At 39.1% G+C, this 18,335-nt stretch overlaps 1 protein-coding gene across 4 annotated transcripts in view; it reads right to left on the bottom strand.

Moving 5' to 3' along the window:
• LOC144062112 (dedicator of cytokinesis protein 9-like) overlaps positions 1-18,335 on the bottom strand; it is a 37,702-nt gene that overhangs the window by 4,324 nt on the left and 15,043 nt on the right. Inside the window, exons 17-49 of one of the 4 annotated variants that reach the window (XM_077583081.1) lie at positions 18,058-18,123; positions 16,413-16,505; positions 16,154-16,265; positions 15,221-15,339; positions 14,967-15,053; positions 14,246-14,335; positions 14,037-14,152; positions 13,880-13,949; positions 13,660-13,785; positions 13,404-13,475; positions 13,186-13,332; positions 12,978-13,061; positions 12,780-12,891; positions 12,277-12,455; positions 11,602-11,709; positions 10,799-10,898; positions 10,100-10,230; positions 9,131-9,245; positions 7,992-8,058; positions 7,864-7,911; positions 7,436-7,572; positions 6,863-6,978; positions 6,474-6,611; positions 5,371-5,553; positions 5,174-5,287; positions 3,814-4,029; positions 3,673-3,730; positions 3,462-3,568; positions 3,067-3,189; positions 1,708-1,821; positions 1,402-1,548; positions 604-814; positions 252-442 (exon numbers count right to left, since the gene is read on the bottom strand). In XM_077583081.1, the coding sequence (XP_077439207.1) occupies positions 252-442; positions 604-814; positions 1,402-1,548; positions 1,708-1,821; positions 3,067-3,189; positions 3,462-3,568; positions 3,673-3,730; positions 3,814-4,029; positions 5,174-5,287; positions 5,371-5,553; positions 6,474-6,611; positions 6,863-6,978; positions 7,436-7,572; positions 7,864-7,911; positions 7,992-8,058; positions 9,131-9,245; positions 10,100-10,230; positions 10,799-10,898; positions 11,602-11,709; positions 12,277-12,455; positions 12,780-12,891; positions 12,978-13,061; positions 13,186-13,332; positions 13,404-13,475; positions 13,660-13,785; positions 13,880-13,949; positions 14,037-14,152; positions 14,246-14,335; positions 14,967-15,053; positions 15,221-15,339; positions 16,154-16,265; positions 16,413-16,505; positions 18,058-18,123 (3,897 nt within the window). The other 3 variants (XR_013296338.1, XR_013296339.1, XM_077583097.1) reach the window with 3 other exon arrangements.

Consider the following 18,335-nt stretch of genomic DNA (forward strand, 5'->3'; position numbering starts at 1 on the left):
TTTTAAAATACAGTCTAGATTTTGTTAATGTTTTTTTTTTCTGAACTGTGCTTTTCTTAAAAAAATAAGTACATTTCTAAGTGACCTCTAAACTTTTGAATGGTATAATGTTGTGTTTTCATGGTGATCGCAAAATGGTGAACTGTGTATATATAACAACAATCAATGCAAGGAGAATTGCTCCCATAAAAAGCCATTTTAAGACGTGAGGTGATCACACCATGGACCTCTGTGGACCGTGACGCATGCACCTGAACACAGATGCTGCCTTGCAGTTTAAGCTGTAGCCGGATCATGTCCACCTCGGAGGCCGAGCACAGCAATTGCAGTTCAGCCACTTTCACGCTCATCTCATCTATGGCGACCTCGATGGGGCTGAGGTCACTCTGATGTTGGTACATGACAGCAATGCGCTTCTTTACATAGGGGAAGCAGTGGGTGGCTAGGGGGGGGGGAAACAATGATAGCATGTAAAACTGCATATGTGGTGGGGCAAATGAATGTTTGTTTGTTTTTTTGCTTTTGTATCTACATATAGTGCTATTTTTCGTTTCCATGTAAAAAGCTAATCTGACAATGTGAATGGGCTAATGTTCAACCTACTGGTGAGAATGGTCCGTCGTTTACACTGCTCCTCCACACCACCCTGCTTCTTGCCTGACACCGTAAAGGGTGTCTCAAACAAAAAACGACGGACGTTGTGACTTTTCTCAAAGTCGGTTTTCCTCTCCTCTAACTCCTTGTCATCGAAGTATGGCACGACATGCGTCACCTGGATGTAGGCGTACTTGGAATCCAGGTCCTTTGGGTTCACCTGTGGGTTTGGATTACCGGTAGTCAATGACAAAATATCAGGATACCAAAATTTACACCTACAGGCACTAAAAATAAAAGGAAATGTGAAGTTGGTCCCTCTTGGCAATGGGAACAGATGATTTGGGAATATAACGATTGTTGAATACTGCCATACACTGAATCTGGACCTGAGGCAGGGCCTGGTTGATGGGCTTGAGGTCTCTTAAGTCATTCCACACTAAAATCATCAACCCACGCTTTTATAGACTTTACTCATTTTACTTGGGCATCCTGGAGCACAAAGGCCCAAGTACTTTTGTCTTATAAGTGTGCTCTACAGACAGAACTTTTAAGAACCTTTAAATGGACACTGCACTGCAATACACAAACATAAATCTTCAGTCAAGGTTAAGAGCATCATGGCTCTTCTTTTTCTCTTCACGGGAGTTTTGGGTGCCAGTCCGAGGTTGAATTTTAATATACACAAGTCGCACCTGAGTATATGTCAAAGGACTAACCAAACTATGACAAAAAGTCTGACTTATGGCTGAAAAGTACGCTACACAACAATCAGTGAGGCTCATCTGTTTATTAGTGCATCTCTACCTTTCCTGAGTCTTGGATGATCTTGACATTCTCTTGACCAAACTTGTACGAGTAGAGCTTCAACAACCTCTGTGAAATCTCAGATAGAGGTGTGAACTTTGGCTCCTTGTAGATGTATTCTTTGCCATCTTCATCCTCAAAAAAGCCCTACATGAAAGTGAGAGGTGATCATTCTATTACAATTCTATTTTGTGCCGTTCAATTCTAAGCACGCCCAAGTGTCATAAAAAGACATGACGACACGCCTATAGGTTGTATACAACCTCTGCCCACTTACAGCGGAGTTGGAATGGGATAGTGCATTACCTGTCCAAAAAAGGCCACTCTGAAGTATGTACCCAGCAGACGCTTGCCAGTATGCATCACATCCAAAACTTTAGTGTAGGCCCGATGGAGGGTATCATACACGTGTGTCAGTTTCTGCAGCACCAAAACACAACAATGTATTGATTTAGTTTCATTATATGCTTTATATGTTTGAGTTCGTTTGTGATGGTAATCATTTTATTTTATTTTATTTATTTTTTCTGGAGAGCTCAGTATTGTTCATGGTAATCATTTTAAATAGTAAGCATAATGAAGAGGCTGCTGATTAGTAGTAATAAGAATTGTCTGGCCTGTCAAGAGCAACAGACATGTTAAAGACTGGCTTTAAATTCAGCCAGTCTCTGTCTACCTCACATATCTTAGAATGGAGTGGTCTGTCCATGTTGTGTACCAATTATTCTGTCCTGGGGCACAGGGGAGCTGGATTCTATACTGGCTGACGTAGGACTGACACTGGACTTATCACCACTCAATCACAGCGCTGACCCACAGAGGCCGATAGCAGAAAGCAAGTACAACAGTATATGTTTTTACAACACAGTGGATATAAGAAGTCAACACACCCTTGTTCAAATGCCAGATTTTTGTGGAAAAAAGGTTTTGGAATGTGTCGTCATTGTTTTTTTAATATCACAAATACATGGCATTTAAACAAGGATGTTTATACTTTTTAAAGCCAGTGTAAGTTTACACAGAAAGGTCAGAAGCAACCCAGGATACAAACCCAAACCTTTTTGGGGTGAGGCTCACTGTGCTGTCCTTTTGAAACCGATATTTGTTGAAGTCAACGGGGCTCTTGATTCCAGTTGCAATTCAGATTTTGGATCAAAACTGACAGAAACGGTGCTGTGCTACCATCATTCAATGGATTTGTTAAAGGAAAAGATGAATGGTGGGATGACTGTATTTATATTTGTATACTGTAAGTGCTGCATATGGGGGGAAGGAATGGGCCTGGCTAAAGCAGAATGTCATCTTTACATCATATCACATGCGTATTTGCATGCTTTACCGACATTGTATTGGTAAATAATAGTGCATAACATGCCCCCTGCTTAGACGTCTTAGGGGGGAAAATGTACCCATAAAACAAGCAGTGTGTTTTTAATTAACTAAGCTCAGAAGAAAACACATTTTTTGATCTATGGGTGGTCACTACTGAACAATAAATCTTGAAAGATGTTGGACGATTTTGAGAATATTTACCTCAGCTACCATGCCCATTGTAGAATTATGAATTGCATAGTGTGATTCCTTCTGTTTTTTGAACTGTCCAAAATAGGAGTACAGTAAGAGTCCATTTGTGTCCGCCCTCACAATAGGGCTAAAATTGTGTACCTCAAAATCTCTGCGTTTTTCATGGATGGGAATGATGAGCCTGTAGACATCAGCAATGAGCTCATAGCGCTCTGCATTCCAAAGACCATCAGCACACTCCTCTAACAGCTCCATCAGCACCTCCTGTACAAATAACATTTTATTGACGTTTTTAATTGTAATCTTTGTCTGAATTGTACACTGAGGTGTGGTTGACACAGCGCCAGAAGTGTGTGCAACAACACATGAACCACACCCTGTGTCAAAGTCTGTTTTGAGTTTCCCATCATAATTTCACAGAACAATGAACACTCGACAGAGATAAGGGCAATAGTGCACAGGCATTAGGTGACACGTGAGATAATGTAGAAAAAAATGCTGCGTCAGGGCTTTGGAGTGACACGTAGACTACACACCTCGTTAAAATGTACGTCCTGCATCCCTACGTCCTCCATCATGGCTGCCTCTTCATCAATGTTTGGAGTGATGACGCGAAATGCTGAGCAGCCATGCTTGAACATTCCTTACAAATAAATAGAGGGAAGCAAACGTGAGTGGGGCCTGTTCTTTTCTGTACTTGTGTAATCTACAGGGTCATAAAAATGTTGAGCAAAGGAGCAAGCTCACCTTTCCTCCACAAATACTCAGCAACTAGAGCTGCAACATGCACGTAGCAAATAGCTGCCTGAGAGGAGAGCAGACAAAACAGCTTCATAATACAAGTCAAAAATGTTGTTCTTCAGTTTCTCTTCTTTTTTGTGAAAGCACCTCTGAGAGGTCGCCATTCTTGTTGTGGATCCGCGCCATGCTGTCCAACCAGGTCTTGCGGAGCTCTGGCGTGCTTGTGTACGACTTGGCCAAACTATACTGGAGGTCCACCAACATCTCGGGGTCGTTCTCGTGCTCTTTCATTTGCTCCGTGGCCATTAGCACTGTTCTGATTCGTTTGGTCAGGTCCTTCACATCTGACGGGAACGCAGTGTGCTGGAAAACACAGCGGTGCACATTCAACTACTGTCAGGTAAACACTAGGGCTAGTTATTGATTCTCATTCCATGAATCAATTCGATTTTGATTCACAAGAGTTCAGTTTGATTATATTTTGTTTTTTTCCAATTCAATTCGATTCATTTCACTTCAATCCGATATTGATTAATAATGGAACATCAATTCTTCTTAAATATCAAGGAGATGATTAAAAACTACACAAACATTAAATTCAAAATTTTATTTTGCGGAGGCAGTAACTGGTTAAATGATTTAGTTTATCAATGAAAGTAACGTCTTATAATCACTTAAGTGTTACACAAACATTGCAACAGCAACGATGAGATGATTTGTTTTTCATAATTCTAATTCAATAATTGTAAATATGAATTAAAAAGATTCAGAATTGTCTTAAAATGCAGTAAGTTCGTTTTTTAAAAATAAATGTAAGAAAATACTTTTAAATTCATGTGAACAGTAAATTTCAAGAAAACAGTAAAATACAAAAAAAAATGACTAAAATTCTATTTTCTTATGAATTTATGAGAAAAAGAGATATGAAAATAATCGATCAATGGTTTTATGAATTGATATCAGGCTCGAAAAGGAAAATCAATTCCATATCGATTATTTTATTTTATTTTTTTAAACGTAGCCCTAGTAAACACAAGTCAAGTAACCAGGGCATATTATGTGAACTGAAATTAAATTTTTAAAAAGTTGCTTTGACTGTGGACTGAACTTAAGATAAGTAAAGTAAACAAAACAATCTGAACTAAACTATCATTAGGTGAACTGAAGGGACCTGCCTAAAGTGACATGAACTAAAATGAACTTCATCCATTTTACACATTACTAGGGTCACAGGTAAGACGGAGCTGATCCCAGCTGATTTTCTGGGCCAAAGATGGACTGCACCATAGAATGGTTGCAAGCCAGTCACCAGGTTAATGAGAATTCATGACATGTAAAAATCCTGACTTCTCTTGCATTTGTGCGCCAGGAGGCTGGACAGCATGTACTTTAAGACTGTGTGTTTTATTAACCTTTTTTTATCTGCTGTTTGAATTGGTTGTGTGCAAAGCCATAAAAACAAAGCTGATTTCATTTAAGTGTCAGCCATCACCAACCCACCGCTGACCTTGATGCTTTGATCGCCGTTTGCACAGTTGTTAATGATAGACAGAGACTGCTGGAAACGCGTGCTACCGATGCCGATGACATCAGCGATCAGTTGACTGACAGCGATTACCACCTGAGCAGAATGCAGAGCACACCAATCTGAGATACAAACACCGCTTGTATGAACCAAGAATCCTTTTCATCCGAAACAGATACCTGCAGATGGCTTCTGACAAACGATTTCCGTCCGGTGTAGTCGAAGTTGCTCTTCATGAGGATGTAAAGGAGATTGGCGGCGGCATTGCGCAGGGAGCTCAGCTTGGAGTTGCAACCCTTCAGGATCTCATAGCATAAGGAGGCACACATGTCGGCCCGGCCGTCGAAGAACGTGCAGGGGAACTGGAGGATATGTGGATGAGAAAATGACATTTTACAGGAACCTGCAAAGAACGGGGTGTCAGAAAAGTTTCAGGACTAGTGCCGCAAAAGAATCCCCTCTGGTGCTTGCCAAACCATCAACCAGCACGCCTTTGAAGAAATCCTACGAGCAAAGTATCTTGGGGCTGCTTCACCACACACTGCCCTGAGCATCGGACAGTTCCTGGCGGAGAAGAATATTTCTATGTTGGAACAACCTCCCATCTTGCCCAACCTAGCTGTGTGCGATTTTTCTTTCTCCTTTCCAAGCTCAAGGAGGTCATTGAGGGGACCTGTTTTTAAAACGTGGATCACATCAAGATGGCTGTTACGACGGAGATGCCGAAGATGCCGAAAAGAACCCTTACAGGAGTGCCTGAAGGGTTGGCATGGAAGGCTGGGAAAGTGTGTTGACTGCCGGGGGATTATTTCAAAGGGGAAAACTCCCTATAGTTATAGTTTGGATTTGAAATAGATATTTTGTGACGTCAGTCCTGCTACTTTTGACACACCTCGTAAAGGCAATTTGAGGCACAGGTTACAAAAAATTGGCATAGTTATGGGGACACCAGGCCAATACACCAACAGCAAGGGAAGAAAATGCGGATCTGTGGTCATTCATGATGCATCTGAGGCAATAACTATTCTCCAAACACCATTGTAGTTCATCCCAAAGGTATTTTATAGGCTTTAGGTCAGGGCTGTCGAGTTCTTTTCACACTAAATTCATTCAAGCATGCTTTCGTTAGCATTCATGCTGCACTGTGAGGGAACCAAAAAGCCTGGTCCAAACAGTTATTGATTATCCAATCATTCCTTCCTTCATCCATAAAAGAGACATTTTCCCCATATACTGTAGTGTACTTGAAATATCAACAGGCATTCTAATCAAGAATGTTCACCTTGTAGATAAAAGTCCTCAGTGAGACGAAGACCTGCCTGAGAGCAGCCTCAGACTGAGGGATCTGCAGAAAGCACAGATGCACCTCAAATACTTTCTTCATCAGTGGGTTGTGGCCAAGATCTGAGTTCAGCTGGCTCTGAGGGAGGAAACCGCACGTGTGAACATATTGGATGTGGCAAAGATAATACAGTAAAAGTGATTACATTTCAACGCGGCTACATTACGTCAACTGATATACTGTAAGAGGGGTATTTTTGATTGAATTTATTTTTCAACTGAGTTCAAATGTTTTTTCCATTAAAACAAATATTTATCATCATACTTTGCTTTGTTTCCTAAAGTGATTGCATTCACTGTATCTACAAGTCATCGCTGCAAATACTGTACCTTGAATCCCATAATGAAAATGCTCAGTGTGTCGAGCACAGTCAGACACACCTCTGTGGACACGTTGGCCTCCAGCAAACATTGGCTGTTCACATCGGCTTCTGTAAGGAAGTACACTGATGGCAACAACACACGCTCGATTTATTATAGCCATATATGTGAAACGTGATTACTCAATATTCCTTGGAAGATAAGTGTTATTATAAGTCTTGCTGACTACCATTATTATTTAAGAGCTTGTTTGATTAGAGAAATAATGCACAGTAATGACTTTTTTCCCCTCTTTTCGCACGGGTTTCTAACCTTAGACGATAATAGTTTCCGCTTGCTACTAAAAAAAAAAAAATCCTTTCTCATATACAACTACAGTATACTTAACAAAATTATATAAGCACATGAGAACTCAAAGATCTAATACTTTTTCTATAGTCACAATAAGTGCTCACAAATCTGTCTACTCTGTTAGTGTAGTGCAAGGCCCCTCTAAAATACGAAGTTTTACTGTATTAAGGGTGCCCAGTGAGAGTCCGCGGGGGCAGCGTTTAAACGAATATGTCAATTGTAGAATCGTACTATTGTTGAGCGTGTGCGAATTCTCCAATGTCCCAAGCTGTTGGAAACGGGCATGCGGAATCCCTGCCCTGTTACGAGACACCGGCAGGGTCAAGGACTTCCTGTCTGGACCCACAGGCATTGCCGTTTCATGACTCCTGCTGGCAGCAAAACAAACGTACGTCAGAAGTCAATTTGCTTTTACTGAAACCAGATGCGTAGTAAGAGAATGAAATGATGTAATAAAAAGAAGCATCACGCAAAGTTAGTGCACTTTTACCCATGCAGGAGTGGTTAAGGGTCATAACATTAACCATATCAATAGTTGGCCAGCAGCAGTAATGACGGAAGCAAAAGGATTAAAAGGACTCAAAGGAAACGCTTGTTTAATCATAAAAATAGACATTTTGTTACATTTCAACAGATACTAAAAAACATATTTACTCCACCTGACAATGACTCGCTTCCCCATGTATCTAAACTGATGAAGGCAGACTCTGCAGATTGGACCAAATGAAATAAAACATGAGCTCTGGGTGGGTGTATGCAGTATTGTATGCTATGGCGTCATACTTACTCGAGTAGTGTAAAAAAGTCCATTAGCTCAGAAGATGATGCTTTGTTCCAGTATGCATAAAGGGCATCTGACGGTAATAAAAGTGAACTGTTATATACTTGATGGTCTTATTGTGTGTGATTGTGAATGTATCCCGTAGCAACTACATGAAAATCTGATTTACTGTATGAAACACTGCAAATGGCCACAACGATTCACATAAGATGCTATTGTTTAGACTATTCTCATGCTTGTTTTTTTCCCCATGCATTTATATCCAATTCAAGGTCAGTCATATTTAAATTGCAACAGTTTTGAACATCCATCCATCCATCCATTTTCTTGGCCGCTTTTCCTCACTAGGGTCGCGGGGGTGCTGGAGCCTATCCCAGCTGGCTTCGGGCAGTAGGCGGGGTACACCCTGAACTGGTTGCCAGCCAATCGCAGGGCACACAGAGACGAACAACCACACTCACATTCACACCTAGGGACAATTTGGAGAGTTCAATTAACCTGCCATGCATGTTTTTGGAATGTGGGAGGAAACCGGAGTACCCGGTGAAAACCCACGCAAGCACGGGGAGAACATGCAAACTCCACCCAGGAAGGCCGAAGCCCGGACTCGATCTCACGTCCTCTGCACTGGGAGGCGGACGTGCTAACCAGTCAGCCACCGTGCTGCCCAGTTTTGAACATATGATACCCAAATATTACATGACCAGGAAAAACTACCATTTGTACAAACAGCCATCGACAATTATGTATCTCCTCCCCCAAACCAAAGTCTGTCATAATACTAAGACTAATGCGTGAGAGGAGGGGACAGAAAATGTCCTATGATTCTAGAATAACCCAAATACTGCAACTCCTCTATCGTTTTCAGGGAGTTATCAGTTCAATAAAAATAAAAAACACACCATATTCTTTTTTTAAATCAGTTTTCACCTACTGCATTGCTACTGAGTACTGTAAGCTGTCTTTAAGTTCAGTTATTGTCCAGTTATCCAGAAACTACTCACAGCACCTAGATGAGATACTATAGACATTAAGTATCTTCAGCTCTTTCCTTGGGATTTCACTTTAGCAATATTATTCACACACAATTTATGAGAGAATTGTATTTTTGTGTAAATGGTGATACTACAAAGAAATAGACATACCCTCTGACATGCTTTTGAGGATATGCAGAAAGCACATGAGCAGGCTTTTGCTCTCATCTCGGTCCATTTTATCACAACGCAGCACGGAACTTCCCAGATTTGAAGCCGAGTGGTTCTGATAAAAAAGAGAGTGAGAACGTAAAGTTAAACTCTAGACAGTTGAGGAAGTGAGGAAATTGACTCTTAAAAATGCAGTTTTACTCGAAACCCACACACAGACGTAAAAACAGTTGCAGCTCATTTGCTGCGATTTTTTTTTTAAACAAAACAAAAAAGGAGGCTAAATGAAATTGATGTAACCATATGTCTAGTTTAAAGCAAACATGGCAACTTCATGGGGAACATTCTGGGGTGGGGCTGGGGAGGGGGGGGGGGGGTAGAAAGCACACATTGCTGGCGGTTGGTCAGAATACTTTTGGTCTCTAACCATCTGCATCTTAGGGCTAGTCTGGCCTCCATGACGCTCGTGGAAGCAGAAGAGGAGGTTGATAGAGACCATGCTTAACAATAGTAAAATATGAAAAACTGTAGGCTACATAAATATTGATTCACTTACAATGTATTGCATACAAAGGTTAAATAAAGAAATACCTGAATACATGTATAGAAACAAGCAGTTCTTAGAGATTAAACAAAAATTTATTTAACTTAAAAGTTAAATACAACAAAAATGTATTTAGGCATTTATTATTTAATGCACCACTAGAATTCTCCTTTTTATCCTCATTTGTGTCAGGGGTGTGCTGGAGCTTATCCAGTGGGGTACACCTGGGACTAGTCACCAGCCAATCGCATAGGACATTGACCAAGTGACTCCTTCTCAATTTCTGCTTGTGGTGTTGAGACGTTGAAGAAGAAGGGTTATGGGAGCTTTTTATGTGCAAGGTGCAAAGAAATGTAATAAAAATGTTCTGACACAGTATGTGTTTTGAACAACAACAAAAATGCAGTGTGTTATTCACTATCTACCTTGTCCAGGATGTGTACCCTGTCACAACTCTTTTCCAGCAGGCTGCTTTCAGAGTCGGTGGAGATCAGGGAGCCTCTAGAGTCTGCAAGGTGAACTGAACCAACATTGGGAGTGGAACTTTGAGGAAAGGCTGCAGTGACAAATAAGGGTCAGTGCATAGCGACATGAAAGTCTGCATCGAGAAATATCTGCACTCTCACATGTCATACAGTAAAAATGTTCCAAGGCAGCCCACTTACAAAATATTGTGGCCTAAAAGATTCAATATGTATTTTTATCTGTGAGTGCTTGGTAATTATCAGAAGTCTGGTTGTTTTGTCTGAGAAAACTACTCGTAAAGATCGGCTAAAGTAAATTCAAAAACTACAGATATTGTGGCGCTATAGTGTTAAACTGACTACAATAAGAAAACTCTAAATGTCATTCTTTCGGCTGTTAATAACTCTTCTCGGTGGTGTGTCAGATTCATAAGACATACTGTATTTATTTTCATTTTACAGGGACTTTAAATATAGGCCTAATTACTGGAATCCGTGGTAACTAACTGTACTATTTCCTGGCTAAACTGATACAGATGTTAGTATGTTCCCAAAGCTGTAAAAGGTACAAAGGGAGTATTGTGAATGTAAAATCATTGTGTGCAGCCAAATCCAGAAGATACAATGAATCTTAGGTGAGATGGTGTTGAAGGAACTCACTTGCTCCAAAAACATCTTTGTGAAGAGCACCGTCTATGTACATATTATGCTTTTGGGGGCTCATCAGAGAGTTCACCACCAGTGATTCCTCTCTCGGTTTCTGGCAACAAAACACAACAAAATAGGCAAGAAAATGTAATCAGGGAAATTATTGGAAGGGCTCTTTTCCTAAACAAGGACAAAAGCCAAATTTTAAAATGATCACTCCTGACATTTGTTTACAGCCTTTATTCATTTTTGTTGTTGTTTTAACAGAGTAAAATGATTTATTTATTTTTTGGTCAAATTCAAAGTAAATTTCATTTTGCTCATAATAATCACAATGCGGAAGCACAGTCTGTTTATAATTAACTCCGAAGAAGCTACACTTTTTGTCATCACATTTTTGTTTGTTGTTTGGAGCAAAATACATTTTAAAATTCTGAAGCCGTGGGTTATGTGAAAAGAAAAACTCAATAGTTATAGTTAAAAGGCACATGGCAAGACTTAAGAATTATGTAGGGAAATTACAGGCACACCTATCCATTCTATTTTACTGTGCAAAGTGTAACTGAAGGGCGACTTGGTCTTGTGTGTGCCTCAGGTCTGACTACTTCAGGATGTACCTCTGGCCTAAAGTCAGCTGAGATAAACTTAAACTCAATCACAACCCCAGTGAGGATAAGCAGTGTGGAATATGGCTTGGATAATAAAAAATGATTTGCAGTGTTGTGGAAAATAGTTATTTTGTTCATTTTCAACAATGAAGTGATACTGTGCTTCTAGCTGCAGTTCCCTATGATACCACCAGATGTCAGACTTACATTGTGGTGGCTTGGGAGGATGAAGTCCTTGCTTTCCAGCCTGTGGGCGTTCTCCTGTAGTAAGCCAAACAAGGGCAGGTAGAGGGTGGCAAGTCTGGCCTGATGGCTCTGGAATGGAGGTTATTATATGGGTCATTTCAAAATTGGGGGACAGTTTCTGTCTCCGTGGTGATATTTCAAATAATCCATGCACAAAACTGAGAAACATGCACGTGTAAATTACTGTAGCTGTTCTGAGACAAAATGGAACTGTAGCTGTAGTGCAATTGATTCCTAAATATTATTTAGACTACCAAATACCTCTTGAGCAGAAATTTATTTTTATTTTTTTACTTGCTTTTGATTTCAAAAGTAGTTAACCATTAACTAGTTGTGTATATGTGATAATACGAGGAAATCATACATTTGCTGTATGTGGGTTGGGTTAACAGTCATAATGGCCCTCTTAGGGAAACCTTAAATACAATGTGGCAGGCCACAAAAATGAGTTTGACACCGCTGCTCTAGCATTAGCATTAATTTGCAATCACTCTACTGTAAAAGGTGTAATACAACAGTAAATCTGTATTAAAACTTTGCTTTGATAGTGGAGTTGAACGTATCAAAAATTTTTGATGGTTTGTAACCTATTTTCCTGACTACTAAATTTGAATAACGTACGAGCTGGACACTCACTTTGGCAGCATAGCGGTCATCAAATGCGTGTTTAATCATCAGCCCTTTCAGCACCTGGATGGCGATCTGCTGAATTTCTCGGCTCTCCTGTATGGCGCTGCCCACCTCCCTCAGGAGCAGACCCACCAGGAAGTGATTTCGACAGAAGTCATCAGTCAGTGAGTAGTCCAGCTGAAAATCTATGAACCACAGTTAACGAAAGCAAATTAAATAGCTCAAACTAAAATTGAAATAACAATTTTGTTAACAAAATAAAATAAAAGTAAGAGTTCCTTAAAAATAATAACAATAATAATAAGTAGCTGAAACTAAACAAAAATTTTACTAACAATTACTGAAAAAATAAAAACTAATGAGCCCACTCTTAAAACTAACTAAAAATAAAAATCAAAAGTCAATAATGAAAAATCCAAATCGATTACAACCCTGCTATGAACAGCAATGCCACTCCATCTCTTGATAGTCATGAGAGTCTCATGAGAGTAGTGAGTAATCAAACTTACCTTGGAACCTGTGTATGCGTGCTTTTCCAAATGGCATGGGAAGATTGAGAGGGACGTAATGCTCATGGTCGCACACAATTCTCAGGAACTCAAACTTAAACTCATACAAAGTCTGGAAGAAAAATAGGAGCCATCTTAGAGTGTGTGGCTTTAAAGGAGGTTAACAAATTAAAGTCTGAAAAAGCTGCATTTCAAAACCTTGGGGTCGCCAGGTATGAAGCAATTCATATAATTATTGATCTGCCTGAACACAAATCCACGGTCCATAAAGGTGAAGCAGCGCTGATGGGAGAATAGAAACAATGAAGGCAATGTTTTCAACATTGACAAATTGATCTCAATCCTGCTGGGAATATCGAACAAGGAAGATAGATGGTTTATTGCAGATTCTGGGTGTGAAACGAACCTTAATGAAAACTGCCAGGCAGTGATTAGCATTGCGCGCCGCATCCAGGTTGTCCTTGTATTTCTGGGTGATGTGAAGCATCAGCATATTGACCAAGATCTCCACGGAATGGTAGAAGGAGGCAGAAAAACGTTGGTTTCTTGACAGCTGCACCAAGAGAAGAAATTAAATAAAAACAGTTTCTATTTTTTGGTTCCCCAAGTGAAAAAAAGACTTACTTTGACTCGACAACTCTCTGTAAGATAATGAGCCATTGATTTGACTAACGCTTCAAAGAAGTACCAAGAGTGCTGTAAAACAAAGTAAAATCTCATTATATTTATTTTTGTTTAAGTAAAATCCTTACAAACATACTGGCGAATTGGACCATTGTTTTCCATCATATATGCCACTTCAAAGCTTTGAAAATTGTTATTTATACCTGTGGAAGTTAGACTTAAAAGTACCGCTAGCCGATCCATGAGTGTTGTTTACCTTCAGCAACTTATTGCTTGTTAAGAAATCAGTGGATGGCTTCAAAATTGCTGTCATGGCTTTTGTCAGCTCCTCATGAACGTTGTTTTCATCATTGGAGAAATCTGGCTCTGGTTTAAAGACAAACTGTATAAAGGAAAGACCCCCCAAAAATTTATTTCCTGATTTTTATTGGAGAAAACATAGCCATTGTTTACACTGTATACAGAATACAAATTACCTTGACATAAGACCTCAGGTAATGCTCAAGCCCCTCTTCATGGCATTGTGCTACAATGTGCACCATTACCCTAAAGAGAAAGTGATAACCATATTGTTAAATGGGAAACAAAAGTGTGATACTGTATATACCATTGTGCTGGTAGTGGTGGTCTCACCTGGTCACATTGACAGCTACATCTTCATGTGAAGCCCTGGTGAGGACACAAAACAGCTGATTGAGGATGGTGGGAAGAAAGTTGACCATGATATGACCTTCCACGGCATGGAGACTCTGGCAGGGAAGGGAGTAGTAGATGGCATTTAATAAGATACGAATACATTGTGAATGTTGTTTTCCTGTAAAAGATTAAATGCAGTATGTAACCTTTAGGAATTTCACCAGCCCGCCCTCTGATGCTTGTTCGGACATTTTCATGCTTTCACAGTGGTGGAAGAAGTTGTGCAAGTGTTGATCCTAAATGAATTACAAATTATTATGTAAGAAACCAAAGAATGAAATTTCAGTTTAAATTGTGCATGAATGCTGAAGAGTTGAAGCTGGACTGAAATGCTATGGAATTAATTGAATTGTTGAAATGTACAATGTGGTACTTGGAATGGTTTGAATCAGTCAAGAAATGTGGAAGAAGTAGTCAGATATTTAAAGACTTTTATTGTGAAAATGTGGACATTTGAGGAAGGCAATAGATAACTTTATATGTCTTTAATTAGCAGAACTGGCTGAATGGTTTAACTGTTTGAGAAATTACAGAGTAAATGTAAAATATCTGCTGATTTGAGATTTTATTTTAATTTTATTTTTTTGTGAAAAAGTGGGAAATTGTGGAATGTTGGCTAAAGCACCATACATCATATGTCCTCAATTCGCTGAACAATTTGAAGTTGGAATAGTTTAAATCAGTTGAGAAATGTGGTAGAATGACGTAAAGTAAAAATATTGTAAATGTTGTTCAGGAAATGTGGAATATAAAAAACAAAACATTTTGAGAATTGCTCTTCAGCATTCACACAATGATATTACAGTCTCTACCCAGCAAACATGGTGAATTGAGACGCCCTTATGTGTTTATTTACATGATGCCTACCTGTGTGTAAATTGTGGAAACAAGATGCGTTAAGACTTTGAACAGTGGCTTTCCTCCATCAACCCACTTAATATCCAAACCAGAATGCTGCAATGAAAAATGATGGATTGCGATGACATGACTATTTGTTATAATGCTAATTGCTCTGTAAAAGCTCCCAATCCAATACCAGTTGGATCTTTCAAATAGGAATGAGACAAAAATATATCTGTTACGTATACCAAATGTCCTTTACAAATATTTGATTTTTTTACCTTCGCGGAAGCATCCTGGCAACTGAGGTAGCCCGCAGGCAAATGAGCAGCCACGGGTAGCTGCTGTTCAGTCATGTTGACCCTACCATCTCTGAGCAGTGGCCACCATGCTGAGCCCACTGTAGGAATACAGCATGCATTTTTACCAGGCCTCTCTGGATAACAGTTTCCATGAATATAAATGCACAATAGCCACTAAGGGGGAAGAAAACATCATTATAACTTATGGATTTTTCATGATGGCGCTCTTCAATTGTATAGATTTATTTAATTATTTATAGATACTGCTACAGCACTACCATTACTTTTCTTTCTTGTGACCCATTCTCCAAAATAAGGAGCATTGTACAAATAACATGTCAGGCAGCAGAAGCAAGAAGAAGAGATCTTTATTGCATATTTTAATTGTTATGAATGGGTCTTTAATGTAAATATATTCTAGCTTGTATCGGGAATAATTGTGACATGTAGCTAAAAAGGCAGAAACTATGTTCAACTGTCTCCACCAAGCAATGCAATTTAGTAGTCACAAGTTGCTAAGTGTATCAAAATCTGATCTGCAAAACAGTGATTTTTACCACTTGAGATACAATGTACTTCATTTGTGTTCACACTTGGAATTTGGTTCTCTGGTCTGGACCATAAACGAAATAATACAGCCCACTATGTCATTTTTGCATCACATATTTTATCCTAGGACATTTACTGCTGGCAATGATATCTTTAAAGTCGGACTAAAAGTTACCCAGTAAAAAGCCAATTAGTAAAGTCACAAAATAACTAAATGTTGCCATCTGGGTAGAATGTCCCGTTCTATGTTGAAGCCCGATTTGACCAAATTTTCCCTAGGACTTACTTAAATAGTAATTGTAGAGTTTTTTTGGCTATATTTTCATCAATACAATAATATGTAGTGCGCTGGGAGCAGCCTACCTGAGGTCTCCACCACATCTTTCTTCTTCTTGTTGCTGTCACAGCTAATGTGAGAGAAGGTAAACAGTAGATGGTGCTTTTTGTGCAGTTGAGTTGGTAATTCTATCTTTATCTGTGTTGCGGGAAAGAAAGAGATTCCTAAATGTTGGTTGTCATAATATTGCAGAGTAGACGAGTAGCAGCACTGAAAACAGTGTTATCTTGTCACATCAACACAAAGATTACTAGAGTGATAAATTGTAGTAAGAGGAAATGTAACCTCGTCATAGAATTCAGGGTTCTGTTGATGGTGCAAAACAGCTGCATAGGCTTGCTTGGTGAATAGAGAACTTCCAGGACGGCCGTAGATGCACTGCGGTGAATTAAAGAAAGCAGCAGCACATGGTTCCATAAATTATACTTCAAGATATAACCTAGATAAAGAAAAAACTCATCCGAAAACCTCAAGTGAAGTATTCAACCCGGTAAAAATGTACAATATAACATTGTTGAGTCTGTGAAAATGAATGATGATGATGGATGGATGTTCAGTGGAGGCATTGTCGCATACAAAAGTACGTCAATCCCAAAACAGCAAGGGAGGACAACCGCACTTCTCTAGTGTGCTCATAGCCAGACATCGAGGAGTTGAGTCACATGACTTGATGCGAGTCGGACAAGTTGCCAATTTTAGCACTTTGTCACCCTCTTAAAATAATTGTCATTTTTTGGCAATTTTTTTATTTTTTTGCCTAAATCATGATTATGCCTCATGATACAAATGGTTAATTTTTTGGTGTTTCCTGAATAATCTGCAAAAATGACTTATGTGATTATTTGAAGAAGGCGTCAACTTGGACTTGCTTAACTAAAAAACTTGTGAAAGAAAAACTTGGTATTTCTGAGATTTGATTTGACTTGCACTTAACCACATCAAGTCCTACCTGTTTACATTTGATCTGCATTTTCCAAATACTGTGCCATGCGTTTTATTTTTTAAAGAAAAGTTGTTTTGCTGTGTGGTGTCTAGATACATGGCAATCCGTATGCTATCACATGAAGCAAATGTCATGAAGATAGTGTAGAAGTTAATTACATTTGAATTCAAGGATGTTCTTCTCATTTTATTTAAATCAGAAAGAAGAGAATGACACAACTACACAGTAAATTCTGTAAATTTTACTCTATTTAGAGTAAATTTGACTCTAGTTTGAACGGAACCAAATAGACTCCGTTTTAGAGTAGACTAATATTTACACTTGGAAGAGAGTAAAATAAAGAATTGAAGAAAAAAAAGTCACAGGAGCTGCGTGGCTCAGGGAGTAGATCGGCTGTCTCCCAAGCTGAAGGTTGTGAGTTGCTTCCCTAACCCATGAGTGACTTTTATTTGTTTATTTTCAATTCTTTATTTTACTCTCTTCCGAATGTAAATATTACTCTAAAACTGAATCTATTTGGTCTCACTCAAAAGAGAGTCAAATTTACTGTGTACTATATCTACAGTAACTTTATCCTTCACCTTGAAGCCAACAAAGACAGGTTGCTACATCAATTTCAGTTTAAGTGTTAAGTGTTGTTATTGTTTGTTGTAATTTAAACCAAGTAATGACTAGATTTGACTTGATCAAAATTTAGCAGGGATTCGACTAGCCGCAGTAATTTGGGACTTGCATGAGACTTGAAGTCTAAGTCATGAGAATTACTTATGACTTGTACATACTGTATGTGACTTACTCCCAGTTCTGCTTAAACCACTTTTCCATTAAGTGTGCATTTACTACATCGCCAATGTATCCAACTGTGTTGAATTACTTAAACACCAAATTCTGAACTTGCGCATACGCCAATGAATTCTCTTGATGTTTTTCCCTGGCCTGGCAAGAGTATTTCAGCTGCAAAAAAATCATCGTGTTTACAGTACATACCCTTAGTGGCTGGGCTTCTTCTTTGTCAGAATCCTTGAATTCAATGCAAACAGCAATATTTCTGGCCTGAGAAGACAAGAAGTATATTGAGGAAGAATTACTTCAATAAAAAATGGGGAAAAACATTCTCATCAACCTGACACATTAGGGAATCCTACTGAAAGCTAAAATGAGTAGAAATGGAAACTGAAATCTCGCAGACCAGTGAAGGGAAAATATTAGGGAATATAAAAATGACTGCATACTTCCATAAAAATAGGGCAAATAAGAAGGTACAT

Source organism: Vanacampus margaritifer, chromosome 1 (genome assembly GCF_051991255.1).
Source record: "Vanacampus margaritifer isolate UIUO_Vmar chromosome 1, RoL_Vmar_1.0, whole genome shotgun sequence".
NCBI lineage: Eukaryota > Metazoa > Chordata > Actinopteri > Syngnathiformes > Syngnathidae > Vanacampus > Vanacampus margaritifer.